This window comes from Gallus gallus, chromosome 1, assembly GCF_016699485.2.
Source record: "Gallus gallus isolate bGalGal1 chromosome 1, bGalGal1.mat.broiler.GRCg7b, whole genome shotgun sequence".
NCBI lineage: Eukaryota > Metazoa > Chordata > Aves > Galliformes > Phasianidae > Gallus > Gallus gallus.
The window spans coordinates 42,871,327-42,890,812 of NC_052532.1; the positions used below are offsets into that span (position 1 = coordinate 42,871,327).

At 33.6% G+C, this 19,486-nt stretch overlaps 1 protein-coding gene across 6 annotated transcripts in view; it reads right to left on the reverse strand.

Annotated features, from left to right (window-relative positions):
* CEP290 (centrosomal protein 290) overlaps positions 1 to 19,486 on the reverse strand; it is a 50,657-nt gene that overhangs the window by 15,038 nt on the left and 16,133 nt on the right. For all 6 annotated transcript variants that reach the window (XM_040671177.2, XM_040671180.2, XM_004937603.5 and 3 more), the window contains 21 exons: positions 19,182 to 19,346; positions 18,153 to 18,302; positions 17,243 to 17,358; positions 16,124 to 16,226; positions 14,389 to 14,619; positions 13,704 to 13,877; positions 13,046 to 13,157; positions 11,632 to 11,837; positions 9,530 to 9,681; positions 8,666 to 8,777; positions 7,449 to 7,904; positions 6,474 to 6,638; positions 6,167 to 6,274; positions 5,945 to 6,079; positions 5,178 to 5,444; positions 3,977 to 4,084; positions 3,243 to 3,442; positions 2,158 to 2,371; positions 1,811 to 1,948; positions 1,500 to 1,721; positions 840 to 950 (listed from right to left, as the gene is read on the reverse strand). In XM_040671177.2, the coding sequence (XP_040527111.1) occupies positions 840 to 950; positions 1,500 to 1,721; positions 1,811 to 1,948; positions 2,158 to 2,371; positions 3,243 to 3,442; positions 3,977 to 4,084; positions 5,178 to 5,444; positions 5,945 to 6,079; positions 6,167 to 6,274; positions 6,474 to 6,638; positions 7,449 to 7,904; positions 8,666 to 8,777; positions 9,530 to 9,681; positions 11,632 to 11,837; positions 13,046 to 13,157; positions 13,704 to 13,877; positions 14,389 to 14,619; positions 16,124 to 16,226; positions 17,243 to 17,358; positions 18,153 to 18,302; positions 19,182 to 19,346 (3,645 nt within the window). The remainder of the gene's footprint in view (positions 1 to 839; positions 951 to 1,499; positions 1,722 to 1,810; positions 1,949 to 2,157; positions 2,372 to 3,242; positions 3,443 to 3,976; positions 4,085 to 5,177; positions 5,445 to 5,944; positions 6,080 to 6,166; positions 6,275 to 6,473; positions 6,639 to 7,448; positions 7,905 to 8,665; positions 8,778 to 9,529; positions 9,682 to 11,631; positions 11,838 to 13,045; positions 13,158 to 13,703; positions 13,878 to 14,388; positions 14,620 to 16,123; positions 16,227 to 17,242; positions 17,359 to 18,152; positions 18,303 to 19,181; positions 19,347 to 19,486) is intronic.

Here is a 19,486-nt window from a genome sequence, read left to right on the forward strand (position 1 = left end):
AATACTCATCAATTAAAACCTGTATGTATGTGATCACAAATGACTACTTAAAAATCATCCTGTAAACACCCTTTTTATTCTGTCACTGGACTTTTCCCTTCCTTCATTTCATCCCTGTACTTTCTGTCCTGTCTTCACTCTAAAGTTACAGTTAGTAAAAGACAGACAGAAAGTAAATTCTTGCAAAAAGGAAAAAAAAAAAAGAAGAAATTTTGTGAAAAATGTCTTTAAACACTAAGCAGTAAGTATGTAAAAAATCTCAAACTAACTGCAAGCATAACTTTAGTCTTGAAATCATATTTAATATCATGAAGAGCATGAATGATTACTGTGACAAGCCAGTAATTAGTTACTGAAATGAAAAAATAAGAAGCAGAAAAACAAACAATTGTAAAATGAACATATCTCCAGAAGATCAGAACTTCCTGGAAGTGCAGACTGCTTTTGTGAAGAATAACCACTTACAGACACATAATTGCTTCATACTTTTTGCTCCTCAAGTGCTTCAAATTTTTATCACTGCACTGATTTTGTGAACAAGCATTTAATTTCACTTAATCAATTTCACTGCTACCTATAAAATGTTAGTTTTCTACATCCTGTGGACTTTTAATTCTACAAAAAGGGCAGGAAGGCATTAAAATACAAACACTTAGTACTAAGCAACAAGCAGTGACTAAGACCACAGGGAATACAAAAAAGTGACTGACATGAAACTGTTTTTGATTTGATCAAGTTTGGCTGGTGCACAGTTGTTTTAGGAGGCAGTGGGAAGAGCTGAACTGCCTACATTTAGGATGATATCTTTCAAAGCTACAATATTTTTATTTCTCACATACCTTGTCTTCTTTTATACTTTTTTTTTCTATTTCTTCACACTTCTTCTCATTTTCCAATTTCTTAACTTTCTTCTGAAGTTCATCTATCAGATTTTGCTCACCAGCTCTGTTCTGATAAATTACAAAATTTCAACTTGATGTTTAATGACTACTACCTAATTATTTTTCTCCCCTCCAAAAATAAAGACTTTAATTCCAATTAGTAGAATTAGCTTACAACATAAATGATCCTTTAAAAATTATCTTTACTTCAACAATTTAACTCTGCATTCAAAACTTAATTCAGTAGTAAGTAGTTGAATTCAAAAACAGAGTTTAGACAGTTATACTTCCAAACAGAGAAGTGAGGGCAGACAGGAAGATCACAAAATTCAAGCTAGCAATTCATAACAGCTTTAAAAGTGGCAATTCAGCTCTTCAGACTCTAAATTTGTTACAAGGGAAAAAGTATCTTTTAGCCTGTTCAATGTATTTGAGACATACTTCCAACAGGAAAAACTAATAGCTCATGTGTAACCCAGCCAGTAGCAAACATACAGTTTTAAATTGAGTATTGGTCTCAATACCTGTCAAAGGTAGTTAATCTTTCCTCCATCAGGCCAGCCCATCTAATATAAAACCTCGACCAAGATGAAACGTGTTTTTAAAAATCACTTCTACCTGAATACCAGTGGTTAGCCTCCTGATCCGTTTCTTCAGTTCTTCATTTTCCATTTCGATTTCACTTTTTTCTCTCATCATTTTAGTAAATGCCTTTTGTTTCCTCTGAAGTTCTTGGTTCAGCTCATCCCTTTCATCTAACAAAGCACTCTCCCTGTTTTTACTTAGTTTAAGGTTATCTGTAAGTTTTGAAATCTGATTATTTAGTTCCTCTATCTGTGTCTAGAAAAAAAAAAAAAAACACATAAAAAACCCATCAAGATATACTAGCAACATAATAATAGAATACAAAGACATTACCGTGTACTTACCATGAGCCTCTTTGTTTCTCTGTCAACAATCTCCTGGACATTCATATATGCCTCTTTTTGTGACGCTGCAGAAATTATCTGCTGTTCAGCATTAGCAGTCATTTCTGCTCGAAGTACCAGAAGGGCTTTACTCAAAGCCTGAAAATAAAAAATGCAAGTTCTAATACGAGAAAAAGCTGCTAATATGAACATTAGAAAACAAGATGTTGTTTTCTATTTTATTTTATGTTAGATCATGCAACTATATTTCAACTCTTGCTGTACCATACATAGAATTCTTATACATTAAGCCACTTTAAGCATTAATTTTTGTCTGTGACCTAGATATGTTATTTTTGTTGACTGACTTTCTGCTGCTTCTCTTTTAGGGCTAACTGGTTCTTCAGCTGTTCCACTAGGCTCCTCATTGTTGCTGTAGGTGCTCTCTTGTTTGCTTCTTTTTGAGCCTCTAGTTCAGCTTTCACATTGACTAGTTCCTTCTCTGTGTGAGATAGCACTTTCTTCAATCCATTTGCTTCATCTTTCAATAGTTCCACATCAACTGTGTGCTTTTCCTGAAGCCTAGTGTAAAATAAGCATTAATAGGGCACACTGGTTAATTATTAGCTAGCAAACTCCAAATAAAACATTGTATTTTTTGTTGTTAAAGCAAACCATTGTAGAAACACAGAATGGGCTGGGTTGGATAGGACATTAAAGCTCATCTAGTTCCAACCCACTTGTCATGGGTAGGGACACCTCTCACTGGATCAGGTTGCCCAAGGCCCCAGCTAGTCTGGCTTTGAATGCATCTGGGGATGGGGCAACCTGTTCCACTGCCTTACCATTTCATGAGTAAAGAAATAGTATACAGCACTGCGAATAGCAAAGAAAATCAAAAAAGGCCGTCTCAGTAAAGAGTGTCTCCACTTAATAAGGAAATTATTCAAGAATAATTGACAAATCAGTTTAGAACAATGTTCTAGTTTAATTCCTGTCCTTGACTGCTAAGGAAACCATCAACCTTTTTTTTTTTGTTAACAGGTGTTAAATTTTCATGTGTTTAAACTTTTCAGGCCACAAGTCCTGAGTGTGGTAGTGAGGGTGGTAGTGAGTGAGGGTGGTAATGAGTGCAGAGCAAGTATCACAATACTTGATTGTGATACTTAAAGACAACTCTCATACCAAGACTAATTAAATACTTTGTTTTTGATTGGATGGCACAAAGTTTAAAACTGAAAAACATTTTCTCAAGTCACATTTTTCAATATCAGCCTTAACGAAGGTCTTTTAAAGCAAAAATAGTTTACATTTACCAACCATAATAACTCTTATATTTTTTTTAGCCAAACCTAAATATCAGCTAAAATATGCTCAATTCAACAGACCACTTCAGTAATAGCAATGCATAGCTGACCAACTGTGACTTAATGCTAACAGTCTAAAAACTTACTGGGCTCTGATAGTCTCAAACTCTTTGATTTTCATTACAGTAATCTGCTTTTGTTTCTCCAAATCAGATGATGTTTTCTTTAATTTACCAACAAGTGAAGCAAGAGAATTGTCCTGTTCTACTACAGTTTGCTCCATTTCAGCTAAACGGAGGAAGTGTTTGTTGCTATTAAGTGATAAAGAAGGATTTTCCATTAAATCCTGCAAAACAGAACAAATGTGTGTGATAAACATCTTACACTTCAAATCACAGATTAGTGATGCATTTTAAACTCAATTCTAACCAAACATTAGTATTTAGCATGTTTATTTACTGTGATACAATTCCTACTACTTTGAAAAGAACTTTGCACATGGAAAAATCTACAGAATAACCGATTACATATGGGTGTCACCTTATCATCAATTGCCAAAGGAAAATCTGCATTAAAATGGACTTAATGCAACTGACTGAAAAGAATAAAGAAAAAATAAACCTACCTTCTTCCCTGTAAGCCTATAGATTAGAATGGAAAGAATGATGTTATAGTCTAAAGCAGAAACTTTGTGTTTTACACGTGTCCTCTAATTCATCTATCTCAAATTCAAGAATTTCTGAAGTTCTTTCTGTATTGACCATCTATTTATTTTTCATCATCATTATTACTTAATTTTGACTACAAAACTGATCTTGTGAGTAACCAGTTTCAAAATATAGGAACAACTTCACTAATCCCACAAATACATATAACTCACCAAAGCAGTCTGTTTCAATTTATTAAGAGAATTCTCAGCGCACAAATCTAACTTCTGGTGTAGAACTCTAATGTCTTCTTCGTGTTTCTTTGCTATTTCCTCTTGTTCCTGTTAATTGAAAATAAAAATGTGATTCCACTGATGCATATGGAACTGAAGTACCCTCCAAATTAATTCTTCAGTTATTGCTCAGTATTGTTCCTCAATTTTTCCTCCAGTTCTTCTGTTTTTCAAAAGACTTTTCATTTTGTTAATGATTATACCTTTCTTTTTTTCCCTCTTCTCAGTACTTACTACTAAAAAAAAATTGACTATTGCAGTTTTAAGATATATTGTAAGTAGCATACTGCAAAAGGACAGGAGCTAGAAAGCAAACCAGCTGTTGGTACTCCTCACCAACTGTGATTCACGATAGGTAGTGATATCCATACTTTACAGTTTTCAGGGCTGCTTACTTTGGACTAACATTAATGTGATCCTATGGGTTGAATGTCTACTAGCAGACAGAGCATAGTAGGTGCATTCTTAAGACTGCATCTTCTGTTTTAGTTCCTATCCTAAAACTTTATTTCTCTCAGATAAAATAACTATATATGTTAACTAAACAATGATGCTTCAGATAGGTACTTCTGATCCAAACACACTAAAATAGATGCATCATTAGTCTTGAAATATCTCCTAAACACAAGGTTTATTATTTTAAAATACATTTTAAGAATCTAAAAATTATAGAATTTGCTTTAAGAATACAAAATTATGTTTTAACACAAGGTTTATACTTTAAAAGTATATTTTAAATGACAGCATATTTAAGAAGTGTGTTTTCCATAAATGCTTTTCTTTCATATGCCTTCCAAATTTACTACAAGATGCAGTCTACAGATCGGTGTTGCAAATACTTGAAAAGTCTCTGGAATAATGGAGTCCGCTTCTCACAGCTAATTTTTATTATCTTCCTTTCATACTAACTTAATTCCTAGGTATATACCATATACATAAACCTCTTGACTAAGCAAACCTCCTATTTAAAGAAATTAAAAAATAATACACAAACTTTCTACAGAAAAAGAAAAAAAAAAAAAAAGTAACTGTATCCTGTTCTCTCTGAGATAAAAAAAAAAATCCACTAGCAGTGAGGTTAACAAAGGATCAACTAAAACCTTACAAATGGAAAAAAAAAGTTTATGTAAAACATAAATACCTCTCTTGCTTTAGCAAGCAGATCTTGGTATTTTTTTAACATTTCCTCCTTCTGACTTAATCGTGCTTGCATATTTGCAATAGTTTGATGAGCAACTTTTATTGCATGATGGTACTCTGGATCATCTTCTTTTTTGCCTAATTCAGCTATTATTTTCTCTTTTTCTGACGTTGAAGGTAACTGAAGTCTTAGTTCATTTATAACTTTGTCTCTGGATAAAATATTTTGTTCAGCTTTGCACAGAGCAGCTTCCTTTTCTTTTAATTTCTACAACAGAAAGCAATTATTGCATTCACAGAACTCAAATGCTGCAAGAAAAGAGCTTACATTTTAAAAAATCTAACAAAGATTTGTCTAAATGGGTTTACAATCAAAAGGCTTTCTGTATTCAGTTTTGGCTGTATGGAATTACTGTTAGATCAAGAAAGTCCCAGGGTATCTTCTGCTTACACACTTATGCAAACCACTTTGTGCTATCAAAACTAAAGTGGTGGTGTTTTCGAGATTAGTAAACTGAATGTTGTACAAGTACATCCTACCCTAGTAAAGGTATAATCTAAATTAATCAAAAATGTTCCCCAACAGTCAGTTCCAATTGAAAGACCTACAAATAAATATATTATCTACATTTTTTCTGAGTTAAAAAATTTCTAAGGGAATTGACACATTTGATTGACATTCATAAAAGGTATTTGTTAGAGAAATATAATTATGGACATAGAAATACAACCTTTATCCTTTATACGGTAAGTTACTCATGTAATTACCTCCTCTAGTGATTTGCAGGTTGCCCTTGTTTCCACAACTATTCGAACATGCTCCTGAACCTTCCTCAAAGCCAGCTCAAGTTGTTGTGGGAGCGGCAAAGTAGGGTCTGGAACTGATCCTGTGGCCTCTTCACACTGTACAGAAAAAATTGTATTCATATCATACAACAGGTCTGAAAAACTTGCTTCTCAGTTTACTTATAGTTAATTCAGTACATGTACCTTTAGAGCAGTACTAAGTATTTCATTCTGCTGCTGATCATATATGTCTAATTGGCGCTGCAATTCTAATTCCCTCTGGTCCCATGCCATTTGCCTTTCTTCATGAAACTGTAACAAATGTTTGATAAAGGCATTTTATTTACTGAAAGCAATGGAGATTTTATAATCAACTTAAACAGAAAAAAAAGCATTACAGAACCATGATGCACAGCACGATGCTACAAATCTTACTACTAAGAATCACTTTAAAATCACTTAACAAAGTAAAGAATATGCTGTTTTTCTAGTATTATGCAGAAATGCATACCTTGTTCTGCTGCACAACTTCCTCTTCCAAATTATTGATTGTGCATTCGTATTCCGAAATTATATTATGCAAATACTTCATTTCTTCCTTTTGTTTGACTAATTCTCGATTGAGTTTAAGTTCCTGCAGATGGAGTTCCTCCATCTTCATATGCCATTCTATTACCTAATAGTGAATGATAAACAGTATTATAATTTACCAAGCCTACAAGCCACCTAGACGCAGTTACGTTCCAGCTTTGAGGAAGGGCGGTACTTATCCAAGCAAGGGAAAGATTATGCTTTTTTAGGTTTCTTTCTTTGAATGAGGCAGCATGGTAAGATTATGAACGGCAAAAGGAATTATGAAAAGCACAGAAGACAATTGGAGAGGCAAAATGTTTCCCCCACACGGTCAAAAAACTCTCTCTAAATTATTTTCAAATGACCTAACCAACTGCACAGGGATCTGGAAGAGAAGTAAGAATGCCTTATTCAAATTGCAAAGCAGTATTTTTACAGTAGCAAAATATGGCTAAGTAGAATTATATGGGTATAATAACATTTCTGACCATACTTCCCTTGGATTTATTTAGAAGTCAGGAATTTGTAGCAAAGATTTCAATACAAGCTCATGCCACAGCACCTCAGAATATTACTCAGTATTTAATTTAATTTAGTGCATAATTTAATTTAATTCATAATTTCATTAAATTTAATCCAATTTAATTCACACTAAGACCCTATTTCCTATTCCACTTAATTAGAAAATTAGTAATTCTGACTGCACTGACTTTTACATGGCAAATAACTGATCATGTTGTTACTTTTTTAAAATAGTAAAACTAATAATGATAGCTGTCATATTCTGACACAGTACATTTTGAGATCTTGAAGCTCTACATTAGGAAGGGGTTCAGGAAACACAATGAAATGAAAGTTAGCATAAGCGCTAAATTAGATTCAGATTGCTATTCTAAGTTGTAAGAAAGCAAACCTTTTGAGCTCCTCTCGTATCCTTCAATGCAGTTAATAATTCTTCTAAACTTCTCAGCTTCAACTCCACTTCCAGTGCTCTACTTTCAGCATTTTGACGGTCCTGCTGGGCACGCTGAACTTCTTCTAGGATTTTCAGTTTGTCATTCTGTAGCTGAATCATTGTCCTAGAGAATTTTTCTTGCTGTGCTAGAGGTAGAGCCCCACTAAACTGTCTCCGCAAAGACTGAATTGTCTGTCGTAGATGTTTTGCTCTATTCCTTCCTTCCAGTCGGGCAAAATATAAGGCATGCTCTCTGTCATCAAGTTTCTGCTCTAAATGTAGACTGTGGATTTCCACCTTCTTTAGTTTCAATTTTAAAGTCTCCAACTTGCCTACAGCAATGGATTCACTGTCTTGAAGGGCTATGATATGCTGATGCAGTTTTGCAATAACTGCTTTTTCATCAGACTGTGCCTAAGAACAAAATTATAGAGCAAAATTATTTTTCAAGTACGTTAATGCAGTGTATTAATGCAGCTATTACCTTTTGTATCTTATATATTGCATGCTTTTTATTTCACAGATACAAACCTTTAAAAAGAACTTTTTATTTTTCCAACCTTATTAATACAGCCATATGTTTGAAGTAGACCTTTTCAGATACTAATCTTAAAAAACGTTTCTTTCCAGAATATCAGAAAATAGGGAAGAAAAGCAAACCTAAGCATACCGAATATAATAACATAAAAGCTGGCAGAAGTGTTATATCCAGGGATTGAAACAATTCTAGAAGATGGAGACAATCCCAAGAAATTGTTTTAGCTAGTAACAGAACAAGATAGTGAGCTTCATCTTCAAGCTTCACAAGTCAAAGCCTGTCTCATAAAAATAAAAACAAAAGAACACTACCAACACTCTTGATTTTGTTTAAAAATTGACTCTTACTAGTTATATAGGAATTACATAGAAATAAGCTCAGCATCTTTTTTTTTTCTTTTTTTTTAATAGCTGTACAACTAGAAATGGAAAAAAATATATACATAATATGAAAGTAAATACCCCAAATTTCTGAAAGGGTATGAACAAAGGATTGGTTTGGAAAGATCCTTCTGAAATACTTTTACAGGTTCCTCATTTACTGTAAAATAATTTCATTTCTTCCCTGCCCTGAGGAAAAAAAAAAACAAAAAACAAAAAACAAAGTGGAGTGCTAATAAATGTTAATATTACTGTACCTGACAGTCTAAAACTTGCATTCTAAGAGATTCCACTTCCTTCTCTCTGCATTGCTGGCGTGCCTCTAGAGCTTCAACTTGCATTTTTGCAACGTCAGACAGTTCTCTCAACCTTACAGGAAAAACAGGTGCTTCAAACCACCTAATAACTGTTAAGTTTCTCTACACAGAACATGAACAAGAAAAGATGCTTATTTTGTCCCCTTATAACAAATACTTGAAGTTTTGTTTTTTTCCTTTTCAGCACTCTTCTCTACTGCTCAGCAATCTTGTTAGAAAAATTATTTTGTATTGCTTCTCACCTTTTATGATGGATTTTTCCTGTAAGTTTGCTACCAGTAATCTTCTCAAGGAAAGCAAACTCATGTTTTTTAAGTGAAGTACCTCTCTCCTTCTCTATCTCCCTCTCAGTTCAAGACATAAATGTGCAACAGGATTCATTCTCTATTCCATTCTCTGCTTCCCCAAGTCGAATGCCCTATTTTCAGCATCAAAATCACTGCACATACCCACAGACTTTGCTAATTCAGGAATATAGCAGGATGACATTATTATGGATGGACATTGTTATGGATGGTTGTGGCACAGAAACAGAAAAAGCTTAATTAATTTGTTTAAACACACTAGCAATGAATATTTTAGGATACGCTTATGATTATCTATCCAGGCCAGCATTTAATTCCTTGTTCAAATCACAATGAAGCAAAAAACTGAATTAAATGCTTAATTTCAACTCCAAATTTGGCATATATATATGTCAAAAAAATCAAACATTGAAAAGTGTTATATGCAAGCATTTGAGCCAGTATAGATTTTTTTTTTGCACACTTCCAAACATTATGTATTTGTTACCTCAACACTTACTTTGATACTTCAATCTTGAGCTCCATCTCACGCTTCTCTAGGTCCATGATTTGTCGTCTGTCTGCATCACTCACTGCCTTACTTACGCTATTTGACAGTTCATCTCTTAATTCCTGTTCCACTTTCTGTGCCTCAAGATTGATTTTGGTGAGCTTCAAAAAGAAGCAAAAAAGAGAACGACATTGTAAGTGCACAACTGATCCCAAACCTGCAAAGAAAACGAAGTGCCCTAAGTAACTTCCTTTGAAGTCATTACAAAACACTGTGCAGCTGTATTTGAAAAGCAGTTTATTTCCTCTCTGCTTAAACATACTTTTGTTCACAGCATTGCATGCATTTAGGAAGAGATATACAGATCATGGAACAGATTTCTAAATTAAACCCTATTTTAATTAGTGAATTTTCTTAAAATCATTCCAGCAAAGATCTTGCTTTTAAACTAAAAAAAGATAAGAATAGTAAAACTGTAAACTCTTTAGGAAATGAACTGTTTTACTTATATCTTTAATATACCGTCTAGCATATTGGGATCGATAACACAAATACTGGCAATAACTGTCCAGATTCCTAATACCATATTTGTTTTGTTCTTTTTTAAAAACATTTTATCAAGCAACCTGATTGTTAAATATTGAGTAAACAGTGTATTGCATCAAAGAGCATTAGGAAAAGATAGGACATATGAAAAACAATACAGAACATACAGAGCTTTAGGAATTAATTTACCAAATACAGTTGTGGTGGATTAATTTGATACAACTCAAAATAATAAGCACAAGTCTTACAAAGAGTGGCTGATGGAACTGGGACTGTCAGTCTGGAGAAGAGGAGGCTCAGGGGAGACCTTATCACTCTCTACAACTACCTGAAAGGAGTTTGTGGGGAGGTGGCAATCTGCCTCTTCTCCAACATAACTAGTGATAGGATGAGAGGGAATGGCCTCAAGTTGTACCAAGGGGAGGTTCAAGTTGGATATTATGAAAAATCTCTGAAAGAGAGATCAAGTGCTGGAACAGGCTGCCCAGGGCAGTAGTTGAGTCACCATCCCTGGAAGTGTTCAAGAAATGTTTAGATGTTGTACTGAGGGACATGGTTTAGTGGGAAAATATTGGTGGTAGGTGGACAGTGGACTAGGTGACCTTGGAGGTCTCTTCCAACCTTGGTGATTCTATGATTAAGAAAATAATTAATTTCCTAAACAAACAAAACTGTTTGGTATACCTTATAGTCTGCATTTCATATATTTGAGGCAGTACTCTGAAAAAATAACTACTCAAATAGAGGTTCTTATGGGAACTGTGAAAAGGGTAAGAAAACAGTCACGTTGAAATAGATTTATGAGTTTAGAATGTGAAGATTTCCTATTCTCAAAGTGATTGTGTAATTTTCATTAATTACCTGAGATAATGCTTGAGCTATTAACGAAATAGAAGAAATTATTCCATCATAAGAGGCTCTAAGAATATCAGAAAAATTAGAATTTAAAAAATTGAATAAAGTCTCCTATTATTAAATAATGAATTTATAAAACAAACTTCAAATAGAAATAGTGGGGACAAAGAAATCCACCAAGATTAAAACTGATATAAAGAGTAATTGTAATGATCATCAGCTTCAACAGCACATTACTTCTATTCCTGTACTACAGAAAATTCTTGGCATGTGACATAAAAACATGAACTGCAAAAGAATCATGACACTCACTTACAAAAGGGATACAAAACTCTAACAATTGAAATAATCAATAATTAGGGAAAAATTAGTAGAGAAGAGGTTGTATGAATTAGACATAAGAAACAGGTGAAGAACAGGGTTCTTCCCGGAAGTTTGCTGATGAACTAGAAAACTACGTCAAGTTGCATCATCATGTGTTTTACAGAGAACAAATGTTATTTGAAATAAACTGTAAGAATTTATTTTTTTAGACCGATGTCTATACAAATTTGCAGCCACACAAATTTTCAACTCATAAAAGGCATCTATATTTTGCATCAAAAATTTGTCAGTCATAACGATACATAACTGATTAATACTTTTCGAAAAACTCAAGAATATGCTTCTAATATGTGTCAAATTGTGTTGTTAATTCTCAACACACTTACCTCGGCAAACTTTGTTTCCAATTCAAAATTGCGTTCTTCGACTTGCTTTAAAGTATTCCTTAAATGTTCATACATACGTTGAGAATGTTCTGCTCTCTGTCTTTCATTTAATTCCTTCATTTCCAACATGGCAATTTTCTTAGAAATTGATGAAATCTCACTGTTGGTTATTGCTTTTGTAGCCTTGTCCATGGCATTGTCATCCCCTGTATTCAAAAATATTTACATTATGGAATACACAGGCTGATTCAACTACGAAAATTATTTACAATTTGAAGGAGTCTTCATTTATCCTTGTTATATACTGTGGATGCACTATCCCTGGAGGCATTCAAGACCAGGTTGGATGTGGCTCTGGGCAGCCTGATCTAGTGGCTGGCAACCCTGCACATAGCAGGGAGGTTGAAACTGGATGATCATTATGGTGCTTTTCATCCCAGGCCATTGTATGATTCTATGATATAAACTTTATCTAAACATATATTTAGATGTTGGGGACCTGTTATACTGAGATAGTGGTGAGGTGCTGGGTGACTGCCCAGAGAGGCTGTGGATGTCCCATCCGAGGATGTGTTTAAGGCCAGGTCGGGTGGGACCCTCGGCAGCCTGATCTAGTACTTATCTAGCAGTTGGCAACCCTGACTGTGGTAGGAGAGTTGGAATTTGATGATCCTAGAGTTGCCTTCCAACCCAAGCCATGATTCTATACTGCTTTTTAAACTGGAGGCACGGCTATTTAAGAAGTATTGCCTTATTACATTTTAACAATATCTGATGAGGATAAAATACTATTATCCATTTTAAATGGGTGTATCTGCAACCATGGTTAGAGAAACTAATAACTACTTTTAGTGCTTACTTCATCTTTTTTTAGCTGGCAAAACTTCAAGGAATTTAATTTTTCTTTAAAAGAAAAATAACTGGATGAGTTCCTCTTGAATAATGAGAATGAATGTAAAATGTAAATAAGGAAGCCCTAGATACTGGAAAAAAAACCATTTTGTTTCAGAACACAAATCCAGGAAAAAGAGATCATTTTTCTGACCATCAATGAAGTACTTTGACTAACAACTGAGTTAGAAAAAAATAAAAAATAAAATCAGTAGATGTAGCTTTGAAAGTTCTGACTTTTAAGCCCTTGACCCAACAATCCAAAAGCCAATGCAGAATAGTTTCCAGAGGAAAAAGACAATCTTGGTTTTGGTAGAGTAGGGAAGTAAAATGAAGACAAACAGAAGAAAAAAAATCACACAGAAATTATTTGAAAAAATTAAAAGACTATTAATGCAAGATACAAAATAATTTTGACTTTTTTCTTAAAACAGATACATGAATTTTAAAACACTGTAAATACAACTTTTACACACAAGGTACTGTTTCTTTTGTTAAGTTGCAATTCAACCTCCATACTTACCCAGTTTAGTCATTTGTTCCCAAGCCTGTTCTATAGTATGAAGTTTCTCTTTTGTGATTTCCAGTTCCTTATTCAAGAAATTTATCTGTGCTTTTAAGGATTCATTTTCATGCTACATGACAGAAAATTTGCAACATAACAGCAAACTATTAAACTCTAGCAGACTTGATGTTTGTTATCTATAAAATCTTAACACATTTTACGTAAGTACAATTTTGGAATAGAATAGCTTAAGTTGCCTCATAAGCTTTTTCTATTGCATCTTACTGTCAAACTACTACTACCATGAATATTTATCATCAGAGTGACTTAGGTTCCTAGATTTCTTCATCTAATTCTAGATGGTCTAAGTTTGTCATACTAAGCATATCATTTCCAGCAGGAAGAGAAGAAGTACTTCTCAAGGATATTTCATCTTATACCTAAGTACATGTTTGAGATTGATCATTAAGCTTCTTTTAGATTTTCTAGGTATCTAACAGGATGCCACACATCTCTCCTCCACACAAAAATATAAATTTCCACATTATTAAGACTTCCAACTCTACAGAAGACAAGTTCCATTTTTCTATTAACTGAGCAGAAAAAAAAATGCAGAATGAACGTACAGCAAGGTGTGGTTTTGAACCTTAAGGCTTAAAGGCAACACAGACATTACCTCCATGTGTTCCATGTTCGTTGTCCGCTGGACGAGCAAATTATCTTTTTGTAACATATCCCTGTATTTAGCAGTTAATGCATTATACTGCTTATTAGCCAGTTCTAGTTCAGACAGTGGGACGCTACCATCCAACACTTTTTGTAGAGCTGCGATCTTAAAGCTAGCCATTTCCTATGAAAATAATCCATACAATGGGTTAACGAGATTTACTAGATAAAAATTACTCCAAAGAAAAAGAGAATAATAGTTATTATCATGTTAGAATGTGATACTGTTTTAACTTACTACATTAATATACATCTTTATGCACTGTTTGTAACAAACACTGACAAAATTTTGCTGGTGCTGAACTGTCAAGGTCATTCTATCATTAGTTACCTCTACATCATAACACACTTGCAAAAACATATTTTATAAAGATGAGTTAATGCAGGCCCTATCAACCTGAAGGGCCAAAAAATGTAATACGATTTCATATGAAACTTTCAATAAAAAGAACTTGTTGAAGCTATTTCGGAAGAAGAAAATGGATTCTGTACAAAGAATGCTTTGATAAAACAGCACTGAGCAAGCACTTACAAAAAGCATTCAACAAACTAGTACTACTCAAGGTTTTTAGAAAAATGTATGTACTGCCAAACTGTAAAAATAAAAATGTTTACTATTACTGCTATAACTGTACCTTGAATCGTTGCAAATGTCCAATCCTCCCTTCAACTGCAGTCTCCATATGTGTAATTTCACTCTTCAATTTCTCATTTTCTTTTCTAAGATGTCGTTCCATCTCAAGCAGAGTGGTATACTGCCTTGTTAATGATCTTTCATTAACGCGTAAAACAGTTATTTTTCTATTATTTTCTGCAAGCCATTTTTTTGTTTCATCAGGATCCAGCTCAAGTGCACTAAGTAGATTCTGTAAAAATACTTTTTTTTTAACAAGAATCTTGTACAGAAATATGGTAGAATTCAAATCCATTGATGTTGACAAGTTTCCCTTGTCGAAACACATTTTCTAAGCTAATTTTCATAATTCCATTAATCTGAAATAATTTATTTTTGTAATAAAATATACATGCAGACTAAATACATGCATAAACATACAAGGAAAGAAAAATTCTAAGTATTCTAAGTCATTGATTTCTAAAGAATAGTTTCCAAACTTAGAATAAAAATAATTCTCTACATATTCATCAGTTTTCATTCTTTTACTAGCCTTACATATGTTTCTAATCATAACAAAATGTATTTGAATAATCTTCTAGACTAAATAAAATTAGCATAGTACCTAACAAACACTAATAATGACCTGCTTTGAGACCTGTATTTTCATAACTAGGATTTGTAAAGTAACTACATAATCTCTGCGCTCTCATAGGTACAGTCATGTGTGCATGTTTGTACACACACATAAATTCTGGAAGTGTTGTGGAAAGAAACTGTAGTGACTCAGGTCACAGAAGACATGAGCTTTAGCTTTTCTGTCATACGCATCAGTCAAGAAGACAGAGAAAAGGAACTGGAGCTGTAAAAATCCCAGACTTCTCTGACCCTAATGAAGAAGAATACTCTTGTGGCTATCAGACTCCTGGAAGCCTGAAGCAATTAAAAAATCTACTTCCTTAACAACTAGCACACCTTCTGCTTCTTAGGCCTACAGTAAAATGCTATAGGTGTCTTAACAATGTGTCATGGTTTTGTAACTTTGCTATTGGTATTCCACATCATAACATCATGGACAGAAGCGAAGAACTACGTATCCCAGAGGACCTCCCGGTCAGAGAAGGAAGATACATCACGGAAGATACGTAATCTGGTTGCGCACAGTCTTTCTTCACTTTCGCTTGCTGCCGGGAGAGGAGTGGGTGTGCTTTCCAAGCCGTGCGCCTTCATCAAGTAAGGTTTTCAGTTTCGGAAACTCTCTCACTCTCTCTCTCTCTCTCTCTCTCTCTCTCTCTCTCTCTCTCTCTCTATCGCTCTTTTGCTCTCTCTCATTTCATTACTCCCAGTTAGATTGTATTATATCGTGTAATCTTGCATTCCAACATCGTAGTTAGTAAAAGAAGTTCTCCTTCTTAGATCATTGCCGCTGCTCCGTTCTTCTCTCGGGAAGCCGGGGGGGAGGGGGCCCGCGAGCCTACTGCCCCCCTGTCATGGGCACAGATCTATCTAGGTAACTCCGTGACACAATGATAGTATGGTTTACTTTTTGTATTCTTGATATTGAGTGTACAGTTCCTGACAGTTAATTACATTTCAATAATAAATAAATCATTTCCCTTCGGAATAGATTTGAATTGAACAGATTTTCCCTGTACAACATTTTCCTATTCTAATAAATTATAGTACTGTTTTATAATCAGTCTTCATTAGCTTCTACTTATTAATGTTTTTAAAGTGTAAGCAACAAAAATACTTACAGAGTATTCTTTTATTTTTGTAGCATCTTGTTCTTTTTGCTCCTCCAGCTTCTTCTTTTCCTCTTTCATTTCTTCAAATTCTTTCTGCCAGTTTTCCTTTTCTCTAAAACAGTAATTAAATACGTTTTTTCAGAATCATGAAGCACTTGGTGATTTTCAAAACTGTAACTAAGCCAGCAATTCTGAAATACTGAAAACCAAGATTATTATTTTTTTAAAGCAATAATGTAATTTTTTAAAGGTATTATAAATTATTATAAATGACAACTTATCTCCTCTTTTTGGGTTGCAGCTAGATTAATGATTTCCCTTGGGAAATAGGCAAAATTAAACTTAGACTCCTTAAAGCCCAGAACTGGACACAATACTCCAGGTGAGGCCTCAGCAGGGCAGAGCAGAGGGGAAGGCTCACCTCCCTTGACCTGCTTTTTAATACACCCCCAGGGCACACTGCTGGCTCATGGTTAACCTGCTGTCCAAGTTACATTATACCCCTTAATGCCTCAATGGTAACATTATCTGGGAAATCTTAACTGTCTCAATGAACAAACAGAAGCTCCTACAAAATGAAACACTATTTTTCCAGAAGTCATCCAGTCACTGCTCATTCCAATCCCAAAACAGAAAGGATACAACAGATACAACTAGTAGTCTGTTAGCATACCAAATCAGCAGATTGACCCCCATGCTTTTAGCAAATTAATGTCCTTTATTTAGACTGTATGAAGAACTTTATAGAAATTAGATTCAATTAAACATATGAAGGAACTGAAGAAGACTGATACAACCATTTTCTGTGTTTTTTTTTCTCCCTCAGAGAAACTGCTAGGACTGTATACAATGTGAAAGCCAGTAACAAGAGATTCTAATAAATATCAGAAATCAGATGCAAAAAGTGCAATGCAATTCTCATTTTAAATTATGCAGAAAAAGATGTCGTAGAAGTTTTATGTAAGTGTTTTCTGAGTTTTTTCAGGACTAAACAATATACAGGACGTCCAGCTCCAAGATCAGCAGCGTTTCTGATAGTAACCAAAGAACTCCAGTGTAGCTGTAAATCTTGATTCAAAACTATTAAACGTAGATATTTGAACTGAAGAACTGAGAGAAGAACAATACCTTTGATATTCTTTATAAAGCAAGCCTTGTTGATGACGAATTACTGCAAATTTTCGTTTGTAGTCCTCTACTGCATCTTCTAATCGTTTAAGTAATTGTTCTTTATTTTCCAGTTCCTAATAATTATTTTCCAAACAAAAAAATTGAAGTCATTATTACAGGCTTTAAACATAAAAGCATTAGTCAGAATTACAGTTTTTCCTTTTACTTTTTATGATAGATACTTCTGTCATGAATTCTGCAAATTGCAGATATGAAATTTCTTTCTGTAGAAGCACAGGTGAAAAAGGAAGTCCAGTAAATATTGGCATATGTACTACCAGGTGCAAAACCATTCTGTTGATGTTGTTAGTCCATGTATTTAGTTCACAAAGAATACCAATTCAAAATCTACATGGAGAGCCATGCTCTTGTCACATTCCTAAATAAATGTTTATTTTATCTTACACCATTACAATATTCTCTAATAAAAAAGTTATCAAAGAGAAAATAATAAGAATAATAAAAAGACAAGTTATTTCTACTCTGTTCTTCAAAGAATCATAGGGTTTCCACATTCAGATCCAGCTGTGAAATCCAGACAGCAATGAGAGAATTTCTCACAGAAAGAATAAAACTGCTGAACTGTAAAGTAGATTTTTAGATCAAAATTCAGATTTTAAACACAAGAAATCCAAACTGTTGTCAAATACATAATTACAACCTTTTGGGTTGACAGTAAAACATATACAGCACAGTAAAACATATACAACAACAACAAAAAACAGAATAGTCCAGAGAATTTCTAGATGTCAAACTTCAAAACAATTCTAAAGAGCTCTCCTATGTCTATGCATTACATGGTAGCAGATTTTGGAGGAATGAGCTATATGTTAGAAATATTCTCAATACCAAGGGGTAAATGCGTTACCTGGATAAGACATACTAAATATTCATTCAAAGAATTAATCATATTAGCACTTGAAGGAATCATGCCTTCTGGAAGATTCACCGTTTTGAAGATAATATTGGCACATTCTGATTGACGTAATATGCAAATTTCATTATTCAGTTGTGCAATCTAAAGAAAAGAAAGAAAACAACAAAATAGCTTTTTATTCAATTAAAAAATATCCAATTGATGGAGAACATATTGACTTGCTGATTTTTTTAAGTCAGTTGTTATTAACTATCTAATTCAGTTCCACTTACATTCTAAATCATTCATAGAAAGCAAACATTTAAAAATAAAGTGATTCCATAAATTATTAATTGCATAGTATCTTGACCTAAATGGATCTATGACTCCAAAAATCAGGGCATGCTTTAACATTTTAAAATATAAAATTTAGGATAGAATTATTGCAGTGGCTATCTGGTGGTTTATTCTAAACAAATCTTTGCTCTTTCACTTCTTAAAGGCTCTCCAGTTCTCTAGTATAACAGTACACAAAAAATTATTCTAGAATATTAGTTGCAGAGAAATCTTGTTGTATTACTAAAGCTATCCTTAAGGGCAAACTTAAATTTGTCTTCTTCTAAGATATAATTCCTTTCCTCATTCCTGGCCCGGAATTCAGAAGAATCTAGTGTACAAAAAAAATAATACAGAAGAATCATTTTAGAGTATTATCCACCATTTTTAGAACACTTAATCAGTTTTGGCTTTTTGAAGAAAGCAATCTGTAAGCATTTTTTGATACTGCTCTTTCCAAAAGATAGTCAGCCACAATTTGTGTTTCAACATCATAGGGTATTTCAAGGCCAAAATAACATTAAGAACAGTAACATTTGAACTTAAAATGTTTTGTATTCGTAAATTCAATAAATAAAGATTTATTTACTTACATTACTTACATTAACTAATTTCAGCAACTTATATATTGTGTGGTTTTGTTCTAAATTATCACAATAGTCATTTTTCAAGTACAAAATAAATTATTTAATATAAATTGTATACCTTTTCATTTGCTTTTGCCAGCTGATTAGAGTAATTTGTTGACTCCTTCTGAGTCTGTTTCAGTTCCTGCCTTAATTCTTCATTTCGTCCTGTAAGCTGATCAACCTGAGCTTTCAAGTGCACACTAGCATCAAAGATTCCATCTGTGTTCTTTGACTCAATTGCCTAGCATAGTAAACATTTAATTCACACAATGGAGAAAAAGCAGAGAAAAGATTAGAAAAAAAGACATTTTAACTTTTTAAAATCTGCTCATCTTTTTGCTGATGATATATGTACAATATACTGTCATATAAATGATCATA